Source organism: Phodopus roborovskii, unplaced genomic scaffold (genome assembly GCF_943737965.1).
Source record: "Phodopus roborovskii unplaced genomic scaffold, PHOROB, whole genome shotgun sequence".
NCBI classification, from domain to species: Eukaryota; Metazoa; Chordata; class Mammalia; order Rodentia; family Cricetidae; genus Phodopus; species Phodopus roborovskii.
Window position 1 is genome coordinate 4230019 of NW_026125264.1, and position 18685 is coordinate 4248703.

Genomic DNA, 18685 nt, shown 5'->3' on the forward strand with positions numbered 1-18685 from the left:
TGCAACAAGGCTATGGGCATGAAGTGAAGCGCTGAGGACATCAGGCAGCGGAGTTCCGAGGTTGGAAAGCGCAGCACAGACTGCAGGCTATCTAGCACACCCTCGTGTCCCTTGATGCTCGAGCTCGTGATGGTGATAGTGCAGCGACCAAAGACAGGACGTCCAAGTGCCTGGAGAGTTCCTCCAGGGCGGATCGCACGTCCTTTTTAGCCCGTGCCGCAGAGAAAGGAAAGTAATGCAAGCCCTCCAATCCACGCTTCTAACTACCAACCCGCAAATCAAGCAGCCAGAATACGTCCGCGACTATCTCGCGCACGCGCACCTCCTACAACGTTTATATTGACCGAATCTCGCGCAAGTGCCCGGCTCACAGGTTCAGGTATCGAGGCCCTCTCGCGGTAGTTCCACAGAGTCCCTGGTGTTGCAGGGGAGTCAGGTGACCCTGCGACTCCGCCCAACTTCGCCTGGCCGTCGTCGCGCACGCGCGGTGCGGCGGAGCCAGCTCGCGTGCGGCTTGAGCGGCGGAGGCTATGGGGCTGAGTCGGGTGCGCGCGGTCTTCTTTGACCTGGACAACACGCTCATCGATACGGCCGGGGCGAGCCGGAGAGGCATGTTGGAGGTAACGTCCCCGCGCCGTCGCCCTCCCCTGCCGGGCCAGCACTCCGCGGTCCGCTCCGCACCCTCAGGTCCTTCGCCGCGTGCCCATGGAGCTGCCTTCCCGCGCGCGGGGCCGGGCGCTGGACTCTGAACTGCCACGACTGCAGAGTCGTCGTCGCCACCTGCGGTCACCTGGGCTCGGACGGCGCGGGACAAGACCGCTCGCCCTGCTCTCGCTGCAGTCCCGCGCGGGATGGGCTGCGGTGGGTTTGGGGAAAGAGGCTCAGACAAGGTTTTGGCTCAGGAAGTTACATAACTCTGAGAGGCGGGCCCGAGACTTAACCTACATCAGAGGGGTTTGGTTTTTTGTTTGTTTGTTTGTTTGTTGTTTTTTGTTTTTTCCCCTGCAGGCCTCTCTCTGGCCTTCCGGGCTTTCTAGTGTTGAGACCCTCGGGACATAAAATGCACAGTGGGCATTCTTTTAGTGCTGATCCTCATCCTCCTTCCTGTAGCTGCAGTTGCTTGCTGTCTGACATCTTCCTCTTCTCCAGTCCTTAACCCACACCTACTTTCCTCCCTCTGCCTTCAGCTTCGAGGAGAAACCGAAGGAGTATCAGATGTGGAAAAACACAAAAGCCAGCCCTTTCAATACTAAAGGCCTTATGCTTCATCAGGTAGTTTTTGTTTATCCGGATCTTAAACCTTTCCTATTTCTTGCCGAATTTCACACATACAATTCGTCTCTTGGACTGTGCTTTTCTGCACAGCTATGTTTTTAGGAAAATCTACACCCATTATCTGCACATCTATGCATTTCCAAATCCATTGGCAGGTAGCTTCTGTTTCCACCACTAGAATACAGTAGGCTGGCCAAGTGATTAGGCCGCTCCCAAAGTGCCAGCGTCACTAGGTATTTTGAATTGGTTTTGGGTCTGTGTGTGTGTTTTCTTGGTTCTGAGGTTTGAACCTATGGCCTTGCCATCCTAAACAAGAGTTTTCCACTGAGCTATTTCTCCCCACACTTGGAAACAGCCAACACTGTTGTCTCTTACATGTTGACACCCTCTCCATTATCTCTACCTGCAGACAGTGCATACTTACCCCATGTTGTTATAGGCCTCTAATACCTCACATTTAGTTTGAACCGCAGCTCTTTAAGTACCAAGCGTCTCAGCAGGTCCCCTGCCTATACTTAGACTCAAATCTAATTTGTAAAATTTGAATATTAGCCTTCGAAACTGTCAGATAGTTTTAATAAAATACATGGGAAGAATGTAGCACCCAGTGCTCACTCAATGAATTATGTCCTCATCCACTCTTGTCTCTGAGGTCCCCTTAATTACAGAAATGCTCTACCTATGTAGATTTTTGCTGTGATCCTGTCTCTAGGCAGACCACAACCAGTTCATCCTCCACATTCGTTCCATGTTGAGCTTTGTTTTTTGTTTGTTTGTTTTGTTTTTAAAACAAAAATTTACTTGGGAGACTAGGACAATAACATCAAAGGATGTTCTTGCCTTGAATTTGAGATCAATCTAGGCAGCATGGTTAGACTCCTATCTCAAAGCAACACCACCAGTATACCGTATTACTCCATGGTATTGACACCATATTTTCCTCTTATGATATCTCTTATTGTCCCTGTCAGGATGTTGTCATTAGTTTTTGCAACTCATACCTATGGCTGAATTCTGAGTTTCCTACAAGGGAATATGCTGTCTCAATTATTTGTGTTTGGTAATATAGTAAATGCTGAATGAATCGTAGGCAAGAATTCAAATCTCCAGTCTTGGTTCTTTTATCACCTCCTTTATAAATGGGCTGTGAAATTAGCAAAATTAAATATTGTGAAGACTATCTTGTAAGGATGCAACATTCCTTAAAAATTTCCGCTATTCCAAAGTAACATGCCAGCTGTCATAAGCCATTCTGAATGACTGACGAGGGGCTAATAAAACCTCTGGCTTTTGCCTTGAGAAGGAATATTTCAACTGTACTTTTAAAACAATCATTTACAATCTCTTTTGGCATATGTCTTAGTTACTGTTCTATTGCTGTGACAAAATCATGACCAAAGCAGCTTACAAGAGAAAGCCTTTAAGTTGGGGCTTACCTACTGTTCTAGGAGCTTAGTCTATCTGATGGTCATGGTGGGGAGCATGGTGGCAGGCAGGCATGGTGCTGGAGCAGTAGCTGAGAGCTCACATCTTACCTGCATGTTGGAGGCAGAGAGGCAGGCTTGGGTCTGGCTTTTGAACACTCAAAAGCCTACCCCAGTGACATACCTCCAACAAGGCCACACTTCCTAATCCTTCCTAAATGGTCCATCAACTAGGAATCAAACTTTCAAATACATGAGCCTATTGGGGCCATTCTTAATCAAACCACTACAGCATGTTTCCATAGTCGAGAAGAAACCCACATTTATAGTTTTATTGAACAGATCAAAAAGATCATTTGTAAACTAAAGGTCTGATAGAAATAGCCATGAACATGATAAATGTGTTTATAAGTATGTTAGAAAAAGTAGATTCATCATATTTGGCCTTAGTAGATGATGTTTGACTTAGCTAGACATAAAAAGGACCATCTGGCTGAGGATGTAGTTCGTTTGGTAGAGTGCTTGCTTGCCTAATTTGCACAAATTGATGGTCTCAGTCCCCAGAATCATATAAAACTAGGCATGAGCCTGATGGTGGTAGGTGCAGCCTTTAGTCTCAGCACTTGGGAGGCAGAGGCAGGTGGATGTATGTGAGTTCAAGACCAGCCTGATCTACAGAGTGGGCTCTAAAGCTACACAGAGAAACCCAACAAAACAACAACAACAAAAAACGAGGCATGGTGGTCCATGCCTGTAATCCCAATATTCATGAGGCAGAGGCTGAAGAATCAGAAATTCAAGGTCATCCCTTTGATACAAAAAGAGTCTGAGACCAGCCTGGATTACATAAGAGCCTGTCTCTAAAATGTTTAAAAAAAAAAAAAGGAGAAAGAAAAACAAAAACCAGGTGGAGGGGCTAGAGAGATGACTTAAGGGTTAACACTGGCTGCTTCTCCAGAGGACCTGAGTTCCCATCCCAGCACCCATGTTGGATGGCTCACAACCACCTATAACTCCAGCTTCAGGGGATCTGATGCTTTCTGGCCTCCATGGGTAGCCCCACACACATGGCAGACATAAAAAATCTTAAAAAATAATAAAGCTCATATTTCTGGGCTGTTTATCTCTGTGTGTGTGTTTTTGTGTGTGTGTTAACGTAGCTCCTTCATATCCAAATAACAGGCATTCAGAAATACTTTCTTAAAGTGTTATTGTTATGTAGTTCCCAAACTACCCCTGAAAGAGTTTTGTAAAATCAAGAGTTGGCTTACCTCTTACTTGTGACAGTGACTTTAGTTCCAGGTCCAGGGAGTAGAAAGTAGAAAGGATCTTTTCATAGATGTTCAGAGTGTTAGATTTTTGAAGTGAATGTTTTAATCTAGACTAATGCTTGCTCTCTGCTGTTACAGGGCTCCTGTCTTCATGCCTGCAGTTACCTGGGGCATTCATTACCTCAATTCTTTCCAAGCTGTCACACACACAAAATGTCCTTACAACTTTAAGTTAGAGGACTTTGTCCTCCACTTCCAATTGAGTCCAAACTCATTCTCAGTGAGGGGCTAAAAGAGTTTGCAATAATGTGCTGATTCAACTTAAGTGGTATTTCTGTTTGAACTAATAATATGTGGGTGACTGATAAACATTTTTTTCTAAAGATGTTATTTTTATATGCATGGGTGTATGTTTATGAGTTTGCATGCACATGTGTGTTCATATGTGAGGGCTGGAAGAAAGCCTCTCATGTATCATATTCAAGAACACCATTTGCCTCCTTAACCATAGGTTCTCTTGAACTGAAGCTCATCAGTTCGATTAGACTGGTTAGCTTGTGAGCCTTTGGGGTCTTCCTGAACTTGGGTCTTTGCACTTAGAAGGTGTTTTACCCACTGAGCTATCTCCCAGCTCAAGATTATGGCAGTTAGAATAAGAATAGCCCCTATATTGGGATGCTTAGTTATTAAGGAGCTATGTGATTTTAGAAGGGTAAGGAGGTGTGACCTTGGTAGAGTATGTATGTCCTTGTTGGAGGAAGTATGTCATGGGGTGGGCTTTGAGGTTTCAAAAGCCCAAGCCAGACCAGCATCTCAGCCTGCAAATAAGGATGTTGCTCTCAGATCCAGTATTGTGCCTGTCTGATTCCGACCATAATGATAATGGGTTAAATTCTTTCTTTATAAGAGTTGCCTTGGTCATGGTTTCTCTTCACAGCAGTAGAATAGTGACTAAGACAAGATGCTAATATGATTAAAATACTATTGTCATAATAAACAAATCAGTGATTAGTTGCCCTATGTAGCAGTATCTGATGGGAAAGTTAATTAAAGATGTGATCAGGAAAGGTTTTGGAACTTAGAGGAAAGGTATGCTTGCCCCTGCATTACAGAGTCTCAGAAATGAGGTTATTGTGCTGTCAATTGCAATAACAGAGCATTGGATTGTCATTACTTTCTATTTTGTTGTTTTTTTTTTTTATTATTATTATGTTTGTTTGTTTTTTCGAGACAGGGTTTCTTTGTGTAGCTTTGGAGCCTATCCTGACACTTGCTCTGTAGATCAGGCTGGCGTTGAATTCACAGAGATCCGCCAGCCTCTGCCTCCAAAGTGCTGGTACTAAAGGCGTGTGCCACCAATGCCCTGCTTGTCATTAATTTCTGTTCTCTGTCAATCAATCCTGTTTCACATTACCATTTAGCAGTGGGTTGCTGGAACTTAGGAGAGGTCTTGGAATGTAGCTGAAGAATAACAGTCCATATTGTTTTGTTTTTTAAGGTGGTGGCACTACCATGGAATTGAAAAGACTAATTTTTTTTGTGTTTTGCTTTGGCCTTAAATTGTTAAGACTGATGTATTTTTCTTGATCAGTGAGACTTTTCTTCTTGGAAACTGGGGCAGGAGGATCACTATAAATTCAAGACCAGTGAGATAGCTGGTTTACACAAATAGCCCGAAATACTTTTTCCTCTATTAGGAGGAATTCTTATATTCTTAAGAAGAGAGACTGTTATTAATATCTTGCTCCTTGCGTCATTTTTGCTTACTGAACTGTTTTTGATGGTGGTGCAGGAAAGGACCTTATGCATGCTAGGCCTGTGTTCTACTGCTGAGCAGCACTCACAACCATCATAGCACAATGTCTTGCACTCATTTCTGAAGATCAATATTTGCCATGGTATGGCTGACTTTAGAAGCATGTCCTTCTATATAGGTAGTTTGGTGGAAGGTTTTGGGAGGTAAGAGTAGGTGTGCTATTGTGACCACTGACTGGTATGAGACACCAGTCTGGGATGACACAGTCTGGAAGAATGTGCTTCAGTTGTCACGAGAAAGTATTGAAGGTGTTGTGTTTATCCACAGTTTCTGCCTCTTCTTGATTGAATGGTGCTCCTAGGGCAACCCTTGAGCCCCAGTCTGCATGCTGGATGCATCTGTGGATAAGCGCACAATCAGAGAAGTCATGAACTTGAAACTGTGGGCATATGTGGGGAAAGTGGGTGTAGAAGGGATTTGGGCAGCGTTTGTTCCAGGGCCCTCCAGTATATCCTTGTCTCCTTGTGCCTTCCATTTTTGGCTCAACTTGATTTGTGTCTTTGAGGTCAAAATTCCATGCCCTTTTTTGCTTCTGTGTGTAATGAATTAAACCTCTCTTGTCCATGTTATCTGCTCATCAACTCTTGTTTTAGGTATGACTTCTGCCAAGCCTTATTCAGCTATTGTTAATAATGGCACATGCTCTTAATTATCGATGTGAGAAGAAGAGAAAAGAATGGCTCATACCTTTAATCCTAGCACTTGAGAGGCAGAGGCAGGTGGATCTCTGTGAGTTTGAGGCCAGTCTGGTCTACAGAGCTAGTTGCAGGATAGCCAGGGCTACACAGAGAAACCCTGTCTCAAAAAACAAAAACAAAAAGGAATGAATTCAATTTTATTTCTATAGTTCTTGTCCATTTAACTGTCAGTGGCACTCAGCCCATCATCAGTCAATATGGCTATGGGTCTGCTTCCCTTTCCTATGGTGATGTCCCAAGGACAAGGGACCCTGTCTCCAGGGACCAGTGTATACTATCAGGCCAGCGTGTCTGCTGTGGAAGTAGGCAAGTATGGATTCAGATCCCAACTCAGGAAAATATTTAACAGTTCTAAACCTCCACTGCCTTGAATTGAAAAGGAATTGTAGGGTTATAGCAAATGTTAAGAAGGTATGTACTAATGTGACCATAAAGCTAGCCCCATTTCAGTGCCTAGTAAATGTTAAGATATACCAAATGAGTAACTGTGATTTAATAGGGCTGGGCTTGTAGCTTGGTGGTGGTATACCTAATGTAGACAAGGCCCTTGGTTGCATCCCCAGTACTGTGTGTGTGTGTGTGTGTGTGTGTGTGTGTGTGTGTGTGTGTGTGTGTGTGTGTGATATACAGTGCTTTTCAGAAATTATTAAAATATGTCACTAGATTTAAGCAAAATTTGTATTTTTGTGTCTTCGTGACCAGTATGAAACATGGTAGGCTACCAAACCAATGAAAGCTTGGTTTTGCTTTATGTGAAGAATCATCATAAAATAGATGCTGGTTTTTAAACATGGGAATTTGAAACTGACACAGCCCACGGGGGTTGGAGTGACAGACAGATGATATGTGTTGTGATTGATTGTCTCTGGGGGTGGAGAGTCCTTAAACTAAAGCCTGTAGAGATGTTGTGTTAATGGGAAGAAGTCTCTGCTTCTCAAGACATGACTGTTGAAGACAAGTATGCTGACCAAGTTATTTTCCTTACCTAGGTAATAAAACTCTTACAGTCAAAATACCACTATAAAGAAGAGGCGGAAATCATCTGTGATAAAGTTCAAGTAAAACTTAGCAAGGAATGCTTTCATCCTTACAGTGCGTGCATTACAGATGTGAGGACTTCACACTGGGAAGAAGCAATCCAGGAAACCAGAGGTGGTGCTGACAATAGAAAATTGGCAGAAGAATGTTATTTCCTGTGGAAATCTACACGTTTACAGCATATGACCCTAGCAGAAGATGTCAAAGCCATGCTCACTGAACTTCGCAAAGAGGTCCGCCTACTCTTGTTAACAAACGGTGACAGACAGACACAGAGGGAGAAGATCGAGGCTTGTGCTTGCCAGTCTTACTTTGATGCTATTGTTGTAGGAGGAGAGCAGAAAGAGGAGAAACCAGCACCTTCCATATTTTATCACTGCTGTGATCTCCTTGGAGTGCAGCCAGGGGACTGCGTGATGGTTGGTGACACACTAGAAACTGATATACAAGGAGGCCTCAATGCAGGACTGAAAGCCACAGTCTGGATAAACAAGAGTGGAAGGGTGCCGCTGACATCATCCCCCATGCCTCACTATATGGTTTCTTCTGTGCTGGAATTACCTGCTCTCTTACAAAGCATAGATTGCAAAGTCAGCATGTCTGTGTAACACACAAGAACACAGCAACCAAGTGCAGAGCCAGTTTACAGGGTTAGAGCTAATGTACACCAAGGCATTCTGTGTATTTGGTTCAGTTCTAAGAATGTGAGTGAGGACTCACTGCCATGCTGTGAAGATCCTCCCAGCCCTGCTGCTGTTGATAACCATAGGCTTGTTTCACATCTAAAATCCAGGGTTTAAATGTATAGTCCAGAAAACTTGAAGAAAGGCAAGAGCTTACATGTGGGGATGCAGGTACTGGCCTATAGCATAGAAATAGATATTCAAAAAAAATAGATATTCAAAAATAGAGACTCAAGCATCTAAATCAGGTTGGTATAAATACTAAATTATACAAGTTAAAACATTTCATAGTGAAATTTTGCATATTTTAGATAATTTTTTGTTAAAATATTTTGCCTACTTTCAGTGTGTATGTTCTTATCTACTGTCTAGTTTTTTTTTTTTTTTTGCATGATTTTTGGAGGACTGAATTTTCTGCGGTGTGAACATGATGGAGTGTTCTAATTTGGAAAAAAAAAAACTATTAAAATCAACCCATGGTGCTCCATTTTCATACTTTTGGAGTGAGCTTGTGGCTGCCATAGTCTTTATTCCTGAAGAAGAAAAACTATGCTTTTTCAGGCACACATTGGAGAGGACTAGACATTTTGCTTAGGTTAAATGCTGGCCCTGTGGCACCAAAAGTCATTTACCCTTGTGGACCCTCAAGAAGAGGATTACCTTCATGTGTTCTGACCAGGCAGTCTCTCTGCTGGTCTGCTCTCTGGTCATTATTTCCCCAACATGACCAAACTAGTATAGAAAGTTAGGTATATGTGTGATGCACACCTTTAATCCCAGCACTCAGTCAGCAAAGGCAGGTGGATTTCTGTGAGTTCAAGGCTACACAGTGAGACCCTGTCTCAAAAAAGGGGGGGAAGAAAGGAAATCGACTTGAGTGGCTCTCACAGTACCTCTGTAGTAAATTTATTTACTTTTGTCTCAGACTGGATTTCAGTTAACTATATCCTGTGTGGCCTCTTTTATTTCTCTTGTTTGGGTGCTAGGCTTCCTCGTGTAAATTCCTTAGATATAAAATGAGGCAAAATTACCAAGGTCTTAAATGCTTGAAAGTGTCTTTGGTTGCTGATAGTTTAAAAGTGCACATTTAGATAACATTTTTCTTCAGATTGTCCGAGATGTTGGCTTGTCCTCCAGTATCCACTTGTGTGTGTTGAGGTTCTTTTTCTTTCCTGTAGCTCTGGGCACTCCAGCAGTCTGTGATGGTGTGCATTGATCTCTCTGGCCCTTTGAACACTTCTGAAAACTTACACTCTTTGATCCTGGAAAATGATTATGGATGTTATGGATGTTTGCCTGCATGCATGTTTGTACATCATGTTTGTGCTGAGGTCAGATGAGGGTTTCCAATTCCCTGGAACTAGTTAGAGATGATTTGAGCTGTTGTCTGGGTGCAAGCAACTGAACCCAGGTCTTGCAAGAACAGCCAGTATTGTTAAGCACTGTGCCATCTCTCCAGCTCCTGTTGCTTATTTTAAATGCCTCCCTGCTACGTTGGGTTTTGTGGAGATTGTTTTTTTATGGAACTACAACTGTTCAGGTGTAAAGGCGCATGCACACACGCACGCGCACACGTCACTGACCTTCCATACTTTGTTTTGCTCCCGTTTTTCCATGTCTGTTAATAACTTTTTGATCTGCTTCTTCAATTTTATCTTGCAGTCTTTTTATCCATTCCCCCCACTACTTTCATTCTTAAAGTTTTCAAGAGCCTTTTCAGATTTCCTGAATGTTCCTTTTCCCTGTGGACAAAAGATGTTATTGATCCCCCCTCCTCCCCACCTCCCAAGCCTCATCAGCTCAATAAAATTTAGTCACAGATGCTAGCACAAAGTCCTCACCTGGATGTCAACGTTAGTTTCAGGCGCTCATGTTCTCCATCATGTCAGGGAAGGTATGACTGTGGGAGGCAGCTAGTCATACTGAGCACACTGAAGAAGCAGAGAACAATGAAGCTTTTCACTGCTGGACCGTCTGGAAGTAACCACAGGCAAAGAAAATCTAGCCATCTCTCTTCTTCTATACCTACCGCCCCTTTAATATTTTCTGAGTTGGGGGAGACTTCTTCCAAGAAAAAAAGTAGAAACTAGTTTTCTGCATGTTTCTAGAAAACTGTGTGACCACTTTCAGTCAAAGAAATGAATCAGCAATACAAAGAGCCTGGCACAAAGGATTGCCCCATTCTCCACTGTAGCAGTGGGTCTTCTCAAGATCGTCAGACCTTCAAGGCCACCACTGTTGAGGGGTGATGGGGAGTGTTCTTCTGATATATGTTTCTCTTATTGGTTGATAAATAAAACACTGATTGGCCAGACAGAAAGATAAGCGGGGCTACCAGACTAGGAGACGAAGTGAATTCTGGGAAGTGTAGGCAGAAGGTCCTGCCACAGGGTCACTATGTAGCCACCTCAGAAAAAGCAGGTCCGAGTGTTCTCTAGTAAGCCAAGACCACGTGGAAATACATAGATTAATAGAAATGGGTTAATAATTAAGGCAGAGCTAGCTAGTAAGAAGCACTAGCAATGGCCAACAGTTAAATAATTAAAGTGTCTGTGTGTTTATTTGGGGCTCAAGGGCAGTGGGACCCTGCCAGGCCAGATAATCCCATTAACGGGGGGGGGGGGTGAAAAGTGGATGGTTGTATCTTTTGTCCCACACTCATCCCCTCCTGGTTGGTAGGAGCAGCCCAGAGAGTATTAAGCCTCCCTGTGCTGAGTTAGCTCCACAGCCTCCGGTAGCCTACTGAATATGTGGGCTGTCCTTTCTGGACAGCTACAGGCATCGATAGTTGTCTTCCTGTTGCAGATGTCCTTTGTCCTTGCCTTATCAGTGAGAATTAAGGTACATACCACCCATGTTGTCTACTGTCTTTCATGCCCTTGTCACAGCGGCCTTACACTTCGACTTTGGGGAGGCATATCTTTTCCCCAACTCCAACTTCCACCATTGGACTACAGAAAGGGGCTCACAGACCAGAAGCTCTCCAAACAAATAGGGCTGGAGCAGAGTGAGTTACAGATCAGTTATAGAGCACTTGCCTAGAATGTATGTGTGCCTGGGCGCTCCCAGCACTGAGAAGTTCCCTTACCCTTACATCATTTCCTTTCTCAGCTCATAGTCTTAAAAGGTGTGGAGGAGTTCTGGTAAGAAACATTCTCTTACCAGCTGCTTTGAGAACTCCCAAGGACTGGTTTGCTTTGATGTCTGTACCAACTTAGTTCAAAGTATTGACTGGATATCCTGGTATATAAGCAAGCAGATACTGGAAAGGTCAAAAGGAAGCTACTATGCGGGCCCTAACTCCTAAGCTGATGTAAAGGAATCAAAACATTTGATGGGGGCAGAGAGGGAGGAGAACATTTCCAGAGAGATGAATTCATCCCAGCACCAGTGCATGGAGTCCTCAGCATCCAGGAGTTCACCATCTCCAAAGAGGTAATGTCAGACTGCTTGAGGAATGGGATCTGCATGAGAGATGGTGAAGTAAAATTTGCACAGGTTGGATGGACTGTCAGAAACAGGCTGTGATAGGAGGCCCAAAGTGGGTAAAGAAAGCTATCGTCAACGCTGCTGGGAAAGTGCTGTGTGTGTAATATAGAGCCATGTGGACAGTGGAGACAAGGGCTGTGTGTGTAATAGTATGTGTAGTGAAGTTTTAGGTACCCAATGTGAGGATCAGTTCTGGTGTCATGACTTTGGGGGTGGAGGGTGTTCAGTGAAATTGTGTGTGGCAGTTTTATGGATTCATGGGACAGTTTGTGTATGCAATGGGAGTTTGTTAGAGGCATATACATGTACTTTTGCAGCTTCATGTCCTACGAGGATGTTTAATGCAGAATGGGCTCTGAAAGCACAAAGAACAGGTCCTTCTGTATGGATTTCAGTGCTGTATTTGCATCCCCATTCCCAGTGCTCTTGGGAGACACCCTCTGGCTATAATATTAGCCACCCTAGGGTGCATAAATTGAGTCAAAGGAGACTGGGAGAACCTGTCTGGCCCATGTGCTTCAAAGCTAAGTGGCCAGCAGAGGCTCCTGATACAGAAAAGGGACTCTCCTAAAGGGAGGGCAACTTAAGTGACCATCTGATATATTCCCTCCCCACTGTTCCCCCTTACCTAAGAGACACCAAACATAGAAGACCAAGAGAGAAATTTCTCCAACACATCATCTTTTTCTTCTTGTGTCTAAGGCTCACACCTTTTTTATTTTGGGGGGGGGCGGTAATTACACCTTGTGGGTAATTACACAAGGTCTCACTGTGTAGCTTTTGCTGTTGTGAAACCCACAGAAATTTGCCTTCCTCTGCCTCCTGATTGCTAGGATTTTAATGTGCCACCATGCCTGGCAACTTGATTTTTTTTAAAAAGCTTTTATCCAGCTCTTAGGAAGGCAGGAGGATCACTGCAGTTTGAGACAAACCTAGGTTACATAATGCGTTCCCAGCTAACCTGAGCTACTGAGTGAAAGAAGAAAAGGGGGAGGAAGAAAAGAAGAAAGAGAAAGACAAATTTTTATAAGATCCCTGTGCCTACAGATCAGCAAAATTGGCATTGTGAAAATGGCTACAATACTAAATGATCTTCAGATTCACTTCACTCCCTACCAAAAGTCCAATGACATTTTTCACAGAAGCAGGAAACAACAACCCTGTAAGTCACATGGAAGTGAAAGAGACCCCAAATAGCTAAAATGATTTACTATCATTTACAGAAAGAAATGTGAAAGCTGTCATAATACCTGATTTCAAATTATACTAGAGTCAGATTACTCTATACTAGAGTCAGATTGCAGAAACTTCATGATAGTGGCACAAAACAGATACATAGACCAATGGAACAATGTAAAATGCAGAAATAAATCCACACAGCTCCAGCCACCTGATTTTTGACAAATGTGCTAAAAACATGTTTTGGAGAGAGAACAGCCTCTTCAGCAAATGGTGCTGAGAAACCTGAACAGCCACAAGGAACAAAACTAGATCTGTAACTCAGCTATAAACAAAACCTGTTTAAAATGCATCAAAGACCTTTAATGTAAGACTTAAAATGTTGAAACTGCTAGAGGAAGACATAGGAAAATCACTTCAAGATGAAGACATAGGCCAGGACTTCTTAAAAACACTCTAGCCAGGCATTGGTGGCACATGTCTTTAGTCCTAGCACTCGGGAGGCAGAGGCAAGTGGATCTCTGTGAGATAAAGGCCAGCCTGCTCTACAGAGCGAGTTCCAGGACAGGCTCCAAAGCAATACAGAGAAACCCTGTGTCAAAAAACAAAAAAAATAAATAGGGCTAGCTAGAGAGATAGCTTGCTGTGCAAAAATGAGCATTAGAGTTCCAATCCCTAGCACTTATGTAAAAGTTGGGCATGTCTGTATGTTCCTGTTGTAGATTATGGTTCTTAAAGCAAAACAACCCCCATCTTCATTAGATTAGCCTTGTATGCTTGCAAGAGTCCATTATGATCAGGCTGTTGACATTGCCTCATAGGAGGGGGTGGAGAGGGTCACTGAACCCCCACCCAAGATTCCAGTTACTTCTCCCAGACATGTGTATGTCATTCTGCTCTCACTGCAATTGGCCTTGGCCTTGTGGGAGATGCTAGGGTATATAGGCCTGAGAAGGTTAACTAAGATGGGAATCAATCCATGTGGCTGTGGGGAAGCCATCATCCAGCCTGAATGAAAACTAAGTGTGGCTGCTTTGGGTTCACCTAGACTCCTCACAGTTACCTCTCTTTTATGCTCTAAGTTCCATAAACTCTCTGATTCACCAGGGTGAACTTAGGTAGAATAATACTTGGGCTTGTTGTTGGGACCTTAGGAGGAGTATGTAGAGGCTGTTTCTTTCTCACCAGGAGAGAATTTTCACCAAGGCCGGTAATCCCAGCCTTGGGACAGAGACAGTCGATCATTGTTAGCCAGCCTTGCTGCAGGAGTGACCTCACATGCAATGAGTGACTGATAGGAGAATAAAGTAGAGAGGGATAGAGCAGGACACTTGTGGTCTTCCTCAGGCTTCCTCACATGTGCATGGGTGTGTGGGGGTGCACACTCGTGTGCACACAATTGACAAGTGGAAATTCATGAAACAAATCATAACAAAGCAGTCACCAGAGTGAAGAGACAGTACACAAGATGGAAGCCAATTTTTTACTATGTATCTGGCAGTGGAATCATTTCTATATTGGTGAGAAACTAAAAAATAAACAAACTGGCAGAATTCTCAGCAAAGCGGGAAACTTTAAACTGTCCACCTGTATTGGCAGTTTGTCAGTCACTTTTCTCTGCCCTGCAAACTGTCTGGCAGACTCTTCCATGAAGCAGGAACCTTGTAGCACTGTCCATCTGGTATCACCAGTCACTTTTCTGTGGGTTCCTCGTGTCCAGTTTATACAGCATAAAGTCAAACAGTACAGACAAGAGCAATATTTTGCCCAAATGGCTAGTCTTGCCATATTGAAAGCAAACTCCATAACGAGTTTATGCAATGTCTATCTTCCTTTCTGATGCAGGTGGTGTTGCCCGTAGCAGTTGTGCCTCACTGTTAATGTTAAGAAAAACCATAAACCATAAGGTTTGAAGACTGTCCATTTGAAATATATCTCTGTATAGCTAGAAAACCTTACTAAGTTTTGACTATTATAGGTAACTATAATCTGTACTTAATTATACATTACATTTTCAAATGAGCTATATAAACACAATTTTAGTGAGATATTCACCTTGTCCACACCTGTGTCACAGACCATGCCCAGTTGGGGGTGGAGACAGGGCCAGATGTGACCTGGGGGAACTAAGTCTGAGGAGAGGGCTCGGAGAGCTCTCTTGCACACAGCACCAGGACAGGAGTACATCCAGAGGCATCCTTGGGACCAGGAACCTGCTATTGTTCATCTGTCTATGTTTTAAGTTATCTCTCCCTGAATAAACATCTCTTCGGCCTATTTGTTTCTCCTGATCATTATTAAACATCAATACACAATATTTAAAGAAGAGGAGAAATATACTTATCACAAAATTGACCTTAAATTTATATCAATAAATGAAAATCCATTCCAAAACAAAGTATTCATTTCTATACCATAATCCCCATTTTACCATTAAAAAAAGAGATTGTTTGTGGTCATTATCCATTTATAACCAACCTCATTTAAATGAAAACAAACATTTATAGACAATATTTGGGAGTTTGGGTGTTGCTGGTAGGGGACACTATCATGGGGATCCTATCCTAAAAAGATCCTAAGAAGACATACCTCCAACAAGGCCACACTTCCTAATCCTTCCTAAATGGTCCATCAACTAGGAATCAAACTTTCAAATACATGAGCCTATTGGGGCCATTCTTAATCAAACCACTACAGCATGTTTCCATAGTCGAGAAGAAACCCACATTTATAGTTTATTGAACAGATCAAAAAGATCATTTGTAAACTAAAGGGCTGATAGAAATAGCTATGAACATGATAAATGCATTTATAAGTATGTTAGAAAAAGTAGATTCATCATATTTGGCCTTAGTAGATGATGTTTGACTTAGCTAGACATAAAAAGGACCATCTGGCTGAGGATGTAGTTCGTTTGGTAGAGTGCTTGCTTGCCTAATTTGCACAAATTGATGGTCTCAGTCCCCAGAATCATATAAAACTAGGCATGAGCCTGATGGTGGTGGTGCAGCCTTTAGTCTCAGCACTTGGGAGGCAGAGGCAGGTGGATGTATGTGAGTTCAAGACCAGCCTGATCTACAGAGTGGGCTCTAAAGCTACACAGAGAAACCCAACAAAACAACAACAACAAAAAACGAGGCATGGTGGTCCATGCCTGTAATCCCAATATTCATGAGGCAGAGGCTGAAGAATCAGAAATTCAAGGTCATCCCTTTGATACAAAAAGAGTCTGAGACCAGCCTGGATTACATAAGAGCCTGTCTCTAAAATGTTGGCCAACAGTGCTTTATTCATTAACCAATACAAGAAACATATTTACAGAATGACATCTCCTCTTCTCTGTCTAAATAAAAAGAAGGGTTTTAACCTTAGCTAGCAAAATATATCACACAACAGTTATCAAATAAGAATCACAATTAACAATATTTAGTTCACTAACATTTAGCAAGATTCAAAGAAAACATCTAGCCTATCTTTGTGAGTCTAAAGTCCTATATGTAACTTATCTTTAATCTTAACTAAGGAAAACTATAACCATGACTATCTGTCTTCAACTCCATCAAAGACCACAGAAGGATAATATATAAAGTCTAGAATAACAGAGATAACTACCCTGGTCAATCACCTGAAGTTCTTCTGTAATGTTCTATCTTCAGCCCATAGGCCATAGTGTGTCATTTTTCTGTGGGTCCTGAATGTTCAGTTTTTACGGCATAAAGTCAAACAGTCCAGACAAGAGCAATATCTTGCCCAAATGGTTAGTCTTGCCAAATTGGAGGCAAACTCCATAAGGCGTTTCTTCAATATCCATATTCCTTTCTGATGTAGGTGGTATTGCCCGGAGCAGTTGTGCCTCATTGTTAAGAAAAACCCTAAACAAGTTTAAATGTCATATTCTGTGGGTCTTTGAAATGTTTGAAGAATGCCTATCCATCTCAAATATATCTCTGTATATCTTGAAAACCTATCATAGATAACTATCATAGATAACTATAATCTGTGCTAAATTATACATTACATTTCTAAATGAGCTATATAAACACAATACCTAAACAAGGAGAGAAATATACATATCACAAAATTGACCTTAAATTGTATCAATAAATGAAAATCCATTCCAAAATATTCATATCTATACCATAATCCCCTTTTTACTTTTAAAAAGAATTGGTTGTGATCATTAATCACCTATAACCAACCCCATTTAAATGAAAACAAACATTTATAAACAATATTTGGGAATTTGGGTGTGTTCTTTCCAAACTGCTTCCTGCTGGTAGGGGGTGTTATCATGGGGATCCTAAGACGATGCAGAAATCCTGGCTGTAGTGGTCTACAAGGCTGTCTCATCCCAACTGTTTTGAATGGGAGATCACCTGGGATGCTGTTTCAGGGGCTCTGGCTTGATCAAACTACATTAGTCTGGAAAGAATCTACAGCTTTACATTTTCTGTGGAAACAAAAATAGAAATCCTTTTCCCCAGTAACCTGTACTTAGACTTAAATTTTGGAGTCAAAGAATTTTTAAAATATATAAATTGAATTAATCCAGCAGTATTTCTTTTAATAATTGTTATTTCCTCAGCAGTCAAACAATTTAAAAACAACAGAATACCGTATAGTATCCAAAGTTTCTCTGTGCTTTCCATCTTTACGTGGCTTTTGTATTACTCTATTTCTACTTCTGTTTTTTAATTTATTGAGACAGGGTTTTTCTGTGTAACTATTAGCTGTCCTGGAATTAACTGTATACCAGGTTCACTTTGAAATCACAGAGATCTGCTTGCTTCTGTCTCCCAAGTGCTGGAATTAAAGGCGTGTGCCACTATACTCAGCTGCTCTCTGTCTTTTTAAAACCATTTTATTCTTTTTCTCTCCCAAGCCTATGTATATTTTAAAACACACTGTAAACCTTTAGCAGTTTTTCTTAATGTGAATCTGTCTTTACTGTAAATCTTTATCTTTTTGTGGCCATGAGTCTTTTACCTGGTAAACAACAATATTGCTAAAATGAAAGACACAGTTGTTTCAGCCACGGTCTATCCAAGATGGTGGTGGGTATTTTACCGCCAGAACTGAGAGCTGTGCTCACTGCCTTGGTCTATGCTGCCATCCAGCAGCATGGTGCCTGCTTGGAGACGTGGTCACTGCCATTGCCACCTCTCTTACACACCATTCAGTTGTTAGCAGAGCTCTTTAAAAGCCTTCTGGTTTTTTTGTTTGTTTGTTTGTTTTTTGCCACTTATACTGAGTCAGGGAATCTCCCTTAAAGGAACTGCACAAGTCTCTGCTTGTCTCTAGCAAAGCAGAGCCCAACTGAGAAAAAATGCTGTTACCAAGAAGTTTTTCTTGTCTCTGTTCTTTTGTTTCTAAAACCATTTTTTAAGCTTTTGTTAAGTTTTAAGTGGAAGTTCTTCAGTCCTCGTTGGATGCCATTATGTTGAGTAAGGTTTTTCCGCCAGCCTGCCGGGTTCCATAGCTGCACTGGCCCCAAATAACACACTGAGACATTGTATGAGATATAATTCTGTTGGCCTGTTACTCGTTTCTTATCAGCTACCTCTGTCTTAATATTATCCCATTTCTTTTAATCTAAGTATTTCCACGTGGTCTCATCTTACCGGAGAGAGGGTCTGGAGTTCTGCTTTCTCCAATCTCTACATGCTGACTCTCCTCCCTACTACTTCCGGAATCCTCCTTGTCTCCTAGTCCGATCTATCTTCCTTTCCTATTGGCCAACCGTGCTTTATTCATTAACCAATAAGAGAAATATATATACAGAATGACATCTCCCATCAAAGGAAGGTGAATT

General features: G+C 42.3%; 1 protein-coding gene across 1 annotated transcript; it reads left to right on the plus strand.

The window, feature by feature from the left end:
- Positions 1-458: 458 nt before the first annotated feature.
- On the plus strand, positions 459-8713 carry Nanp (N-acetylneuraminic acid phosphatase). The gene is made up of 2 exons (XM_051193940.1): positions 459-620; positions 7474-8713. Exons 1-2 carry the CDS (start codon positions 531-533, stop codon positions 8128-8130), a joined length of 747 nt encoding a protein of 248 aa, XP_051049897.1. The 5' UTR covers positions 459-530; the 3' UTR covers positions 8131-8713.
- The last annotated feature ends 9972 nt before the right edge of the window (positions 8714-18685 follow it).

Coding starts and splice junctions, on each gene's coding strand:
- Nanp (XM_051193940.1), top strand. CDS start 531: ATGGGGCTGAGTCGGGTGCGCGCGGTCTTCTTTGACCTGGACAACACG. Junction 621..7,473: donor GCCGGAGAGGCATGTTGGAG/GTAACGTCCCCG, acceptor TTCCTTACCTAG/GTAATAAAACTCTTACAGTC.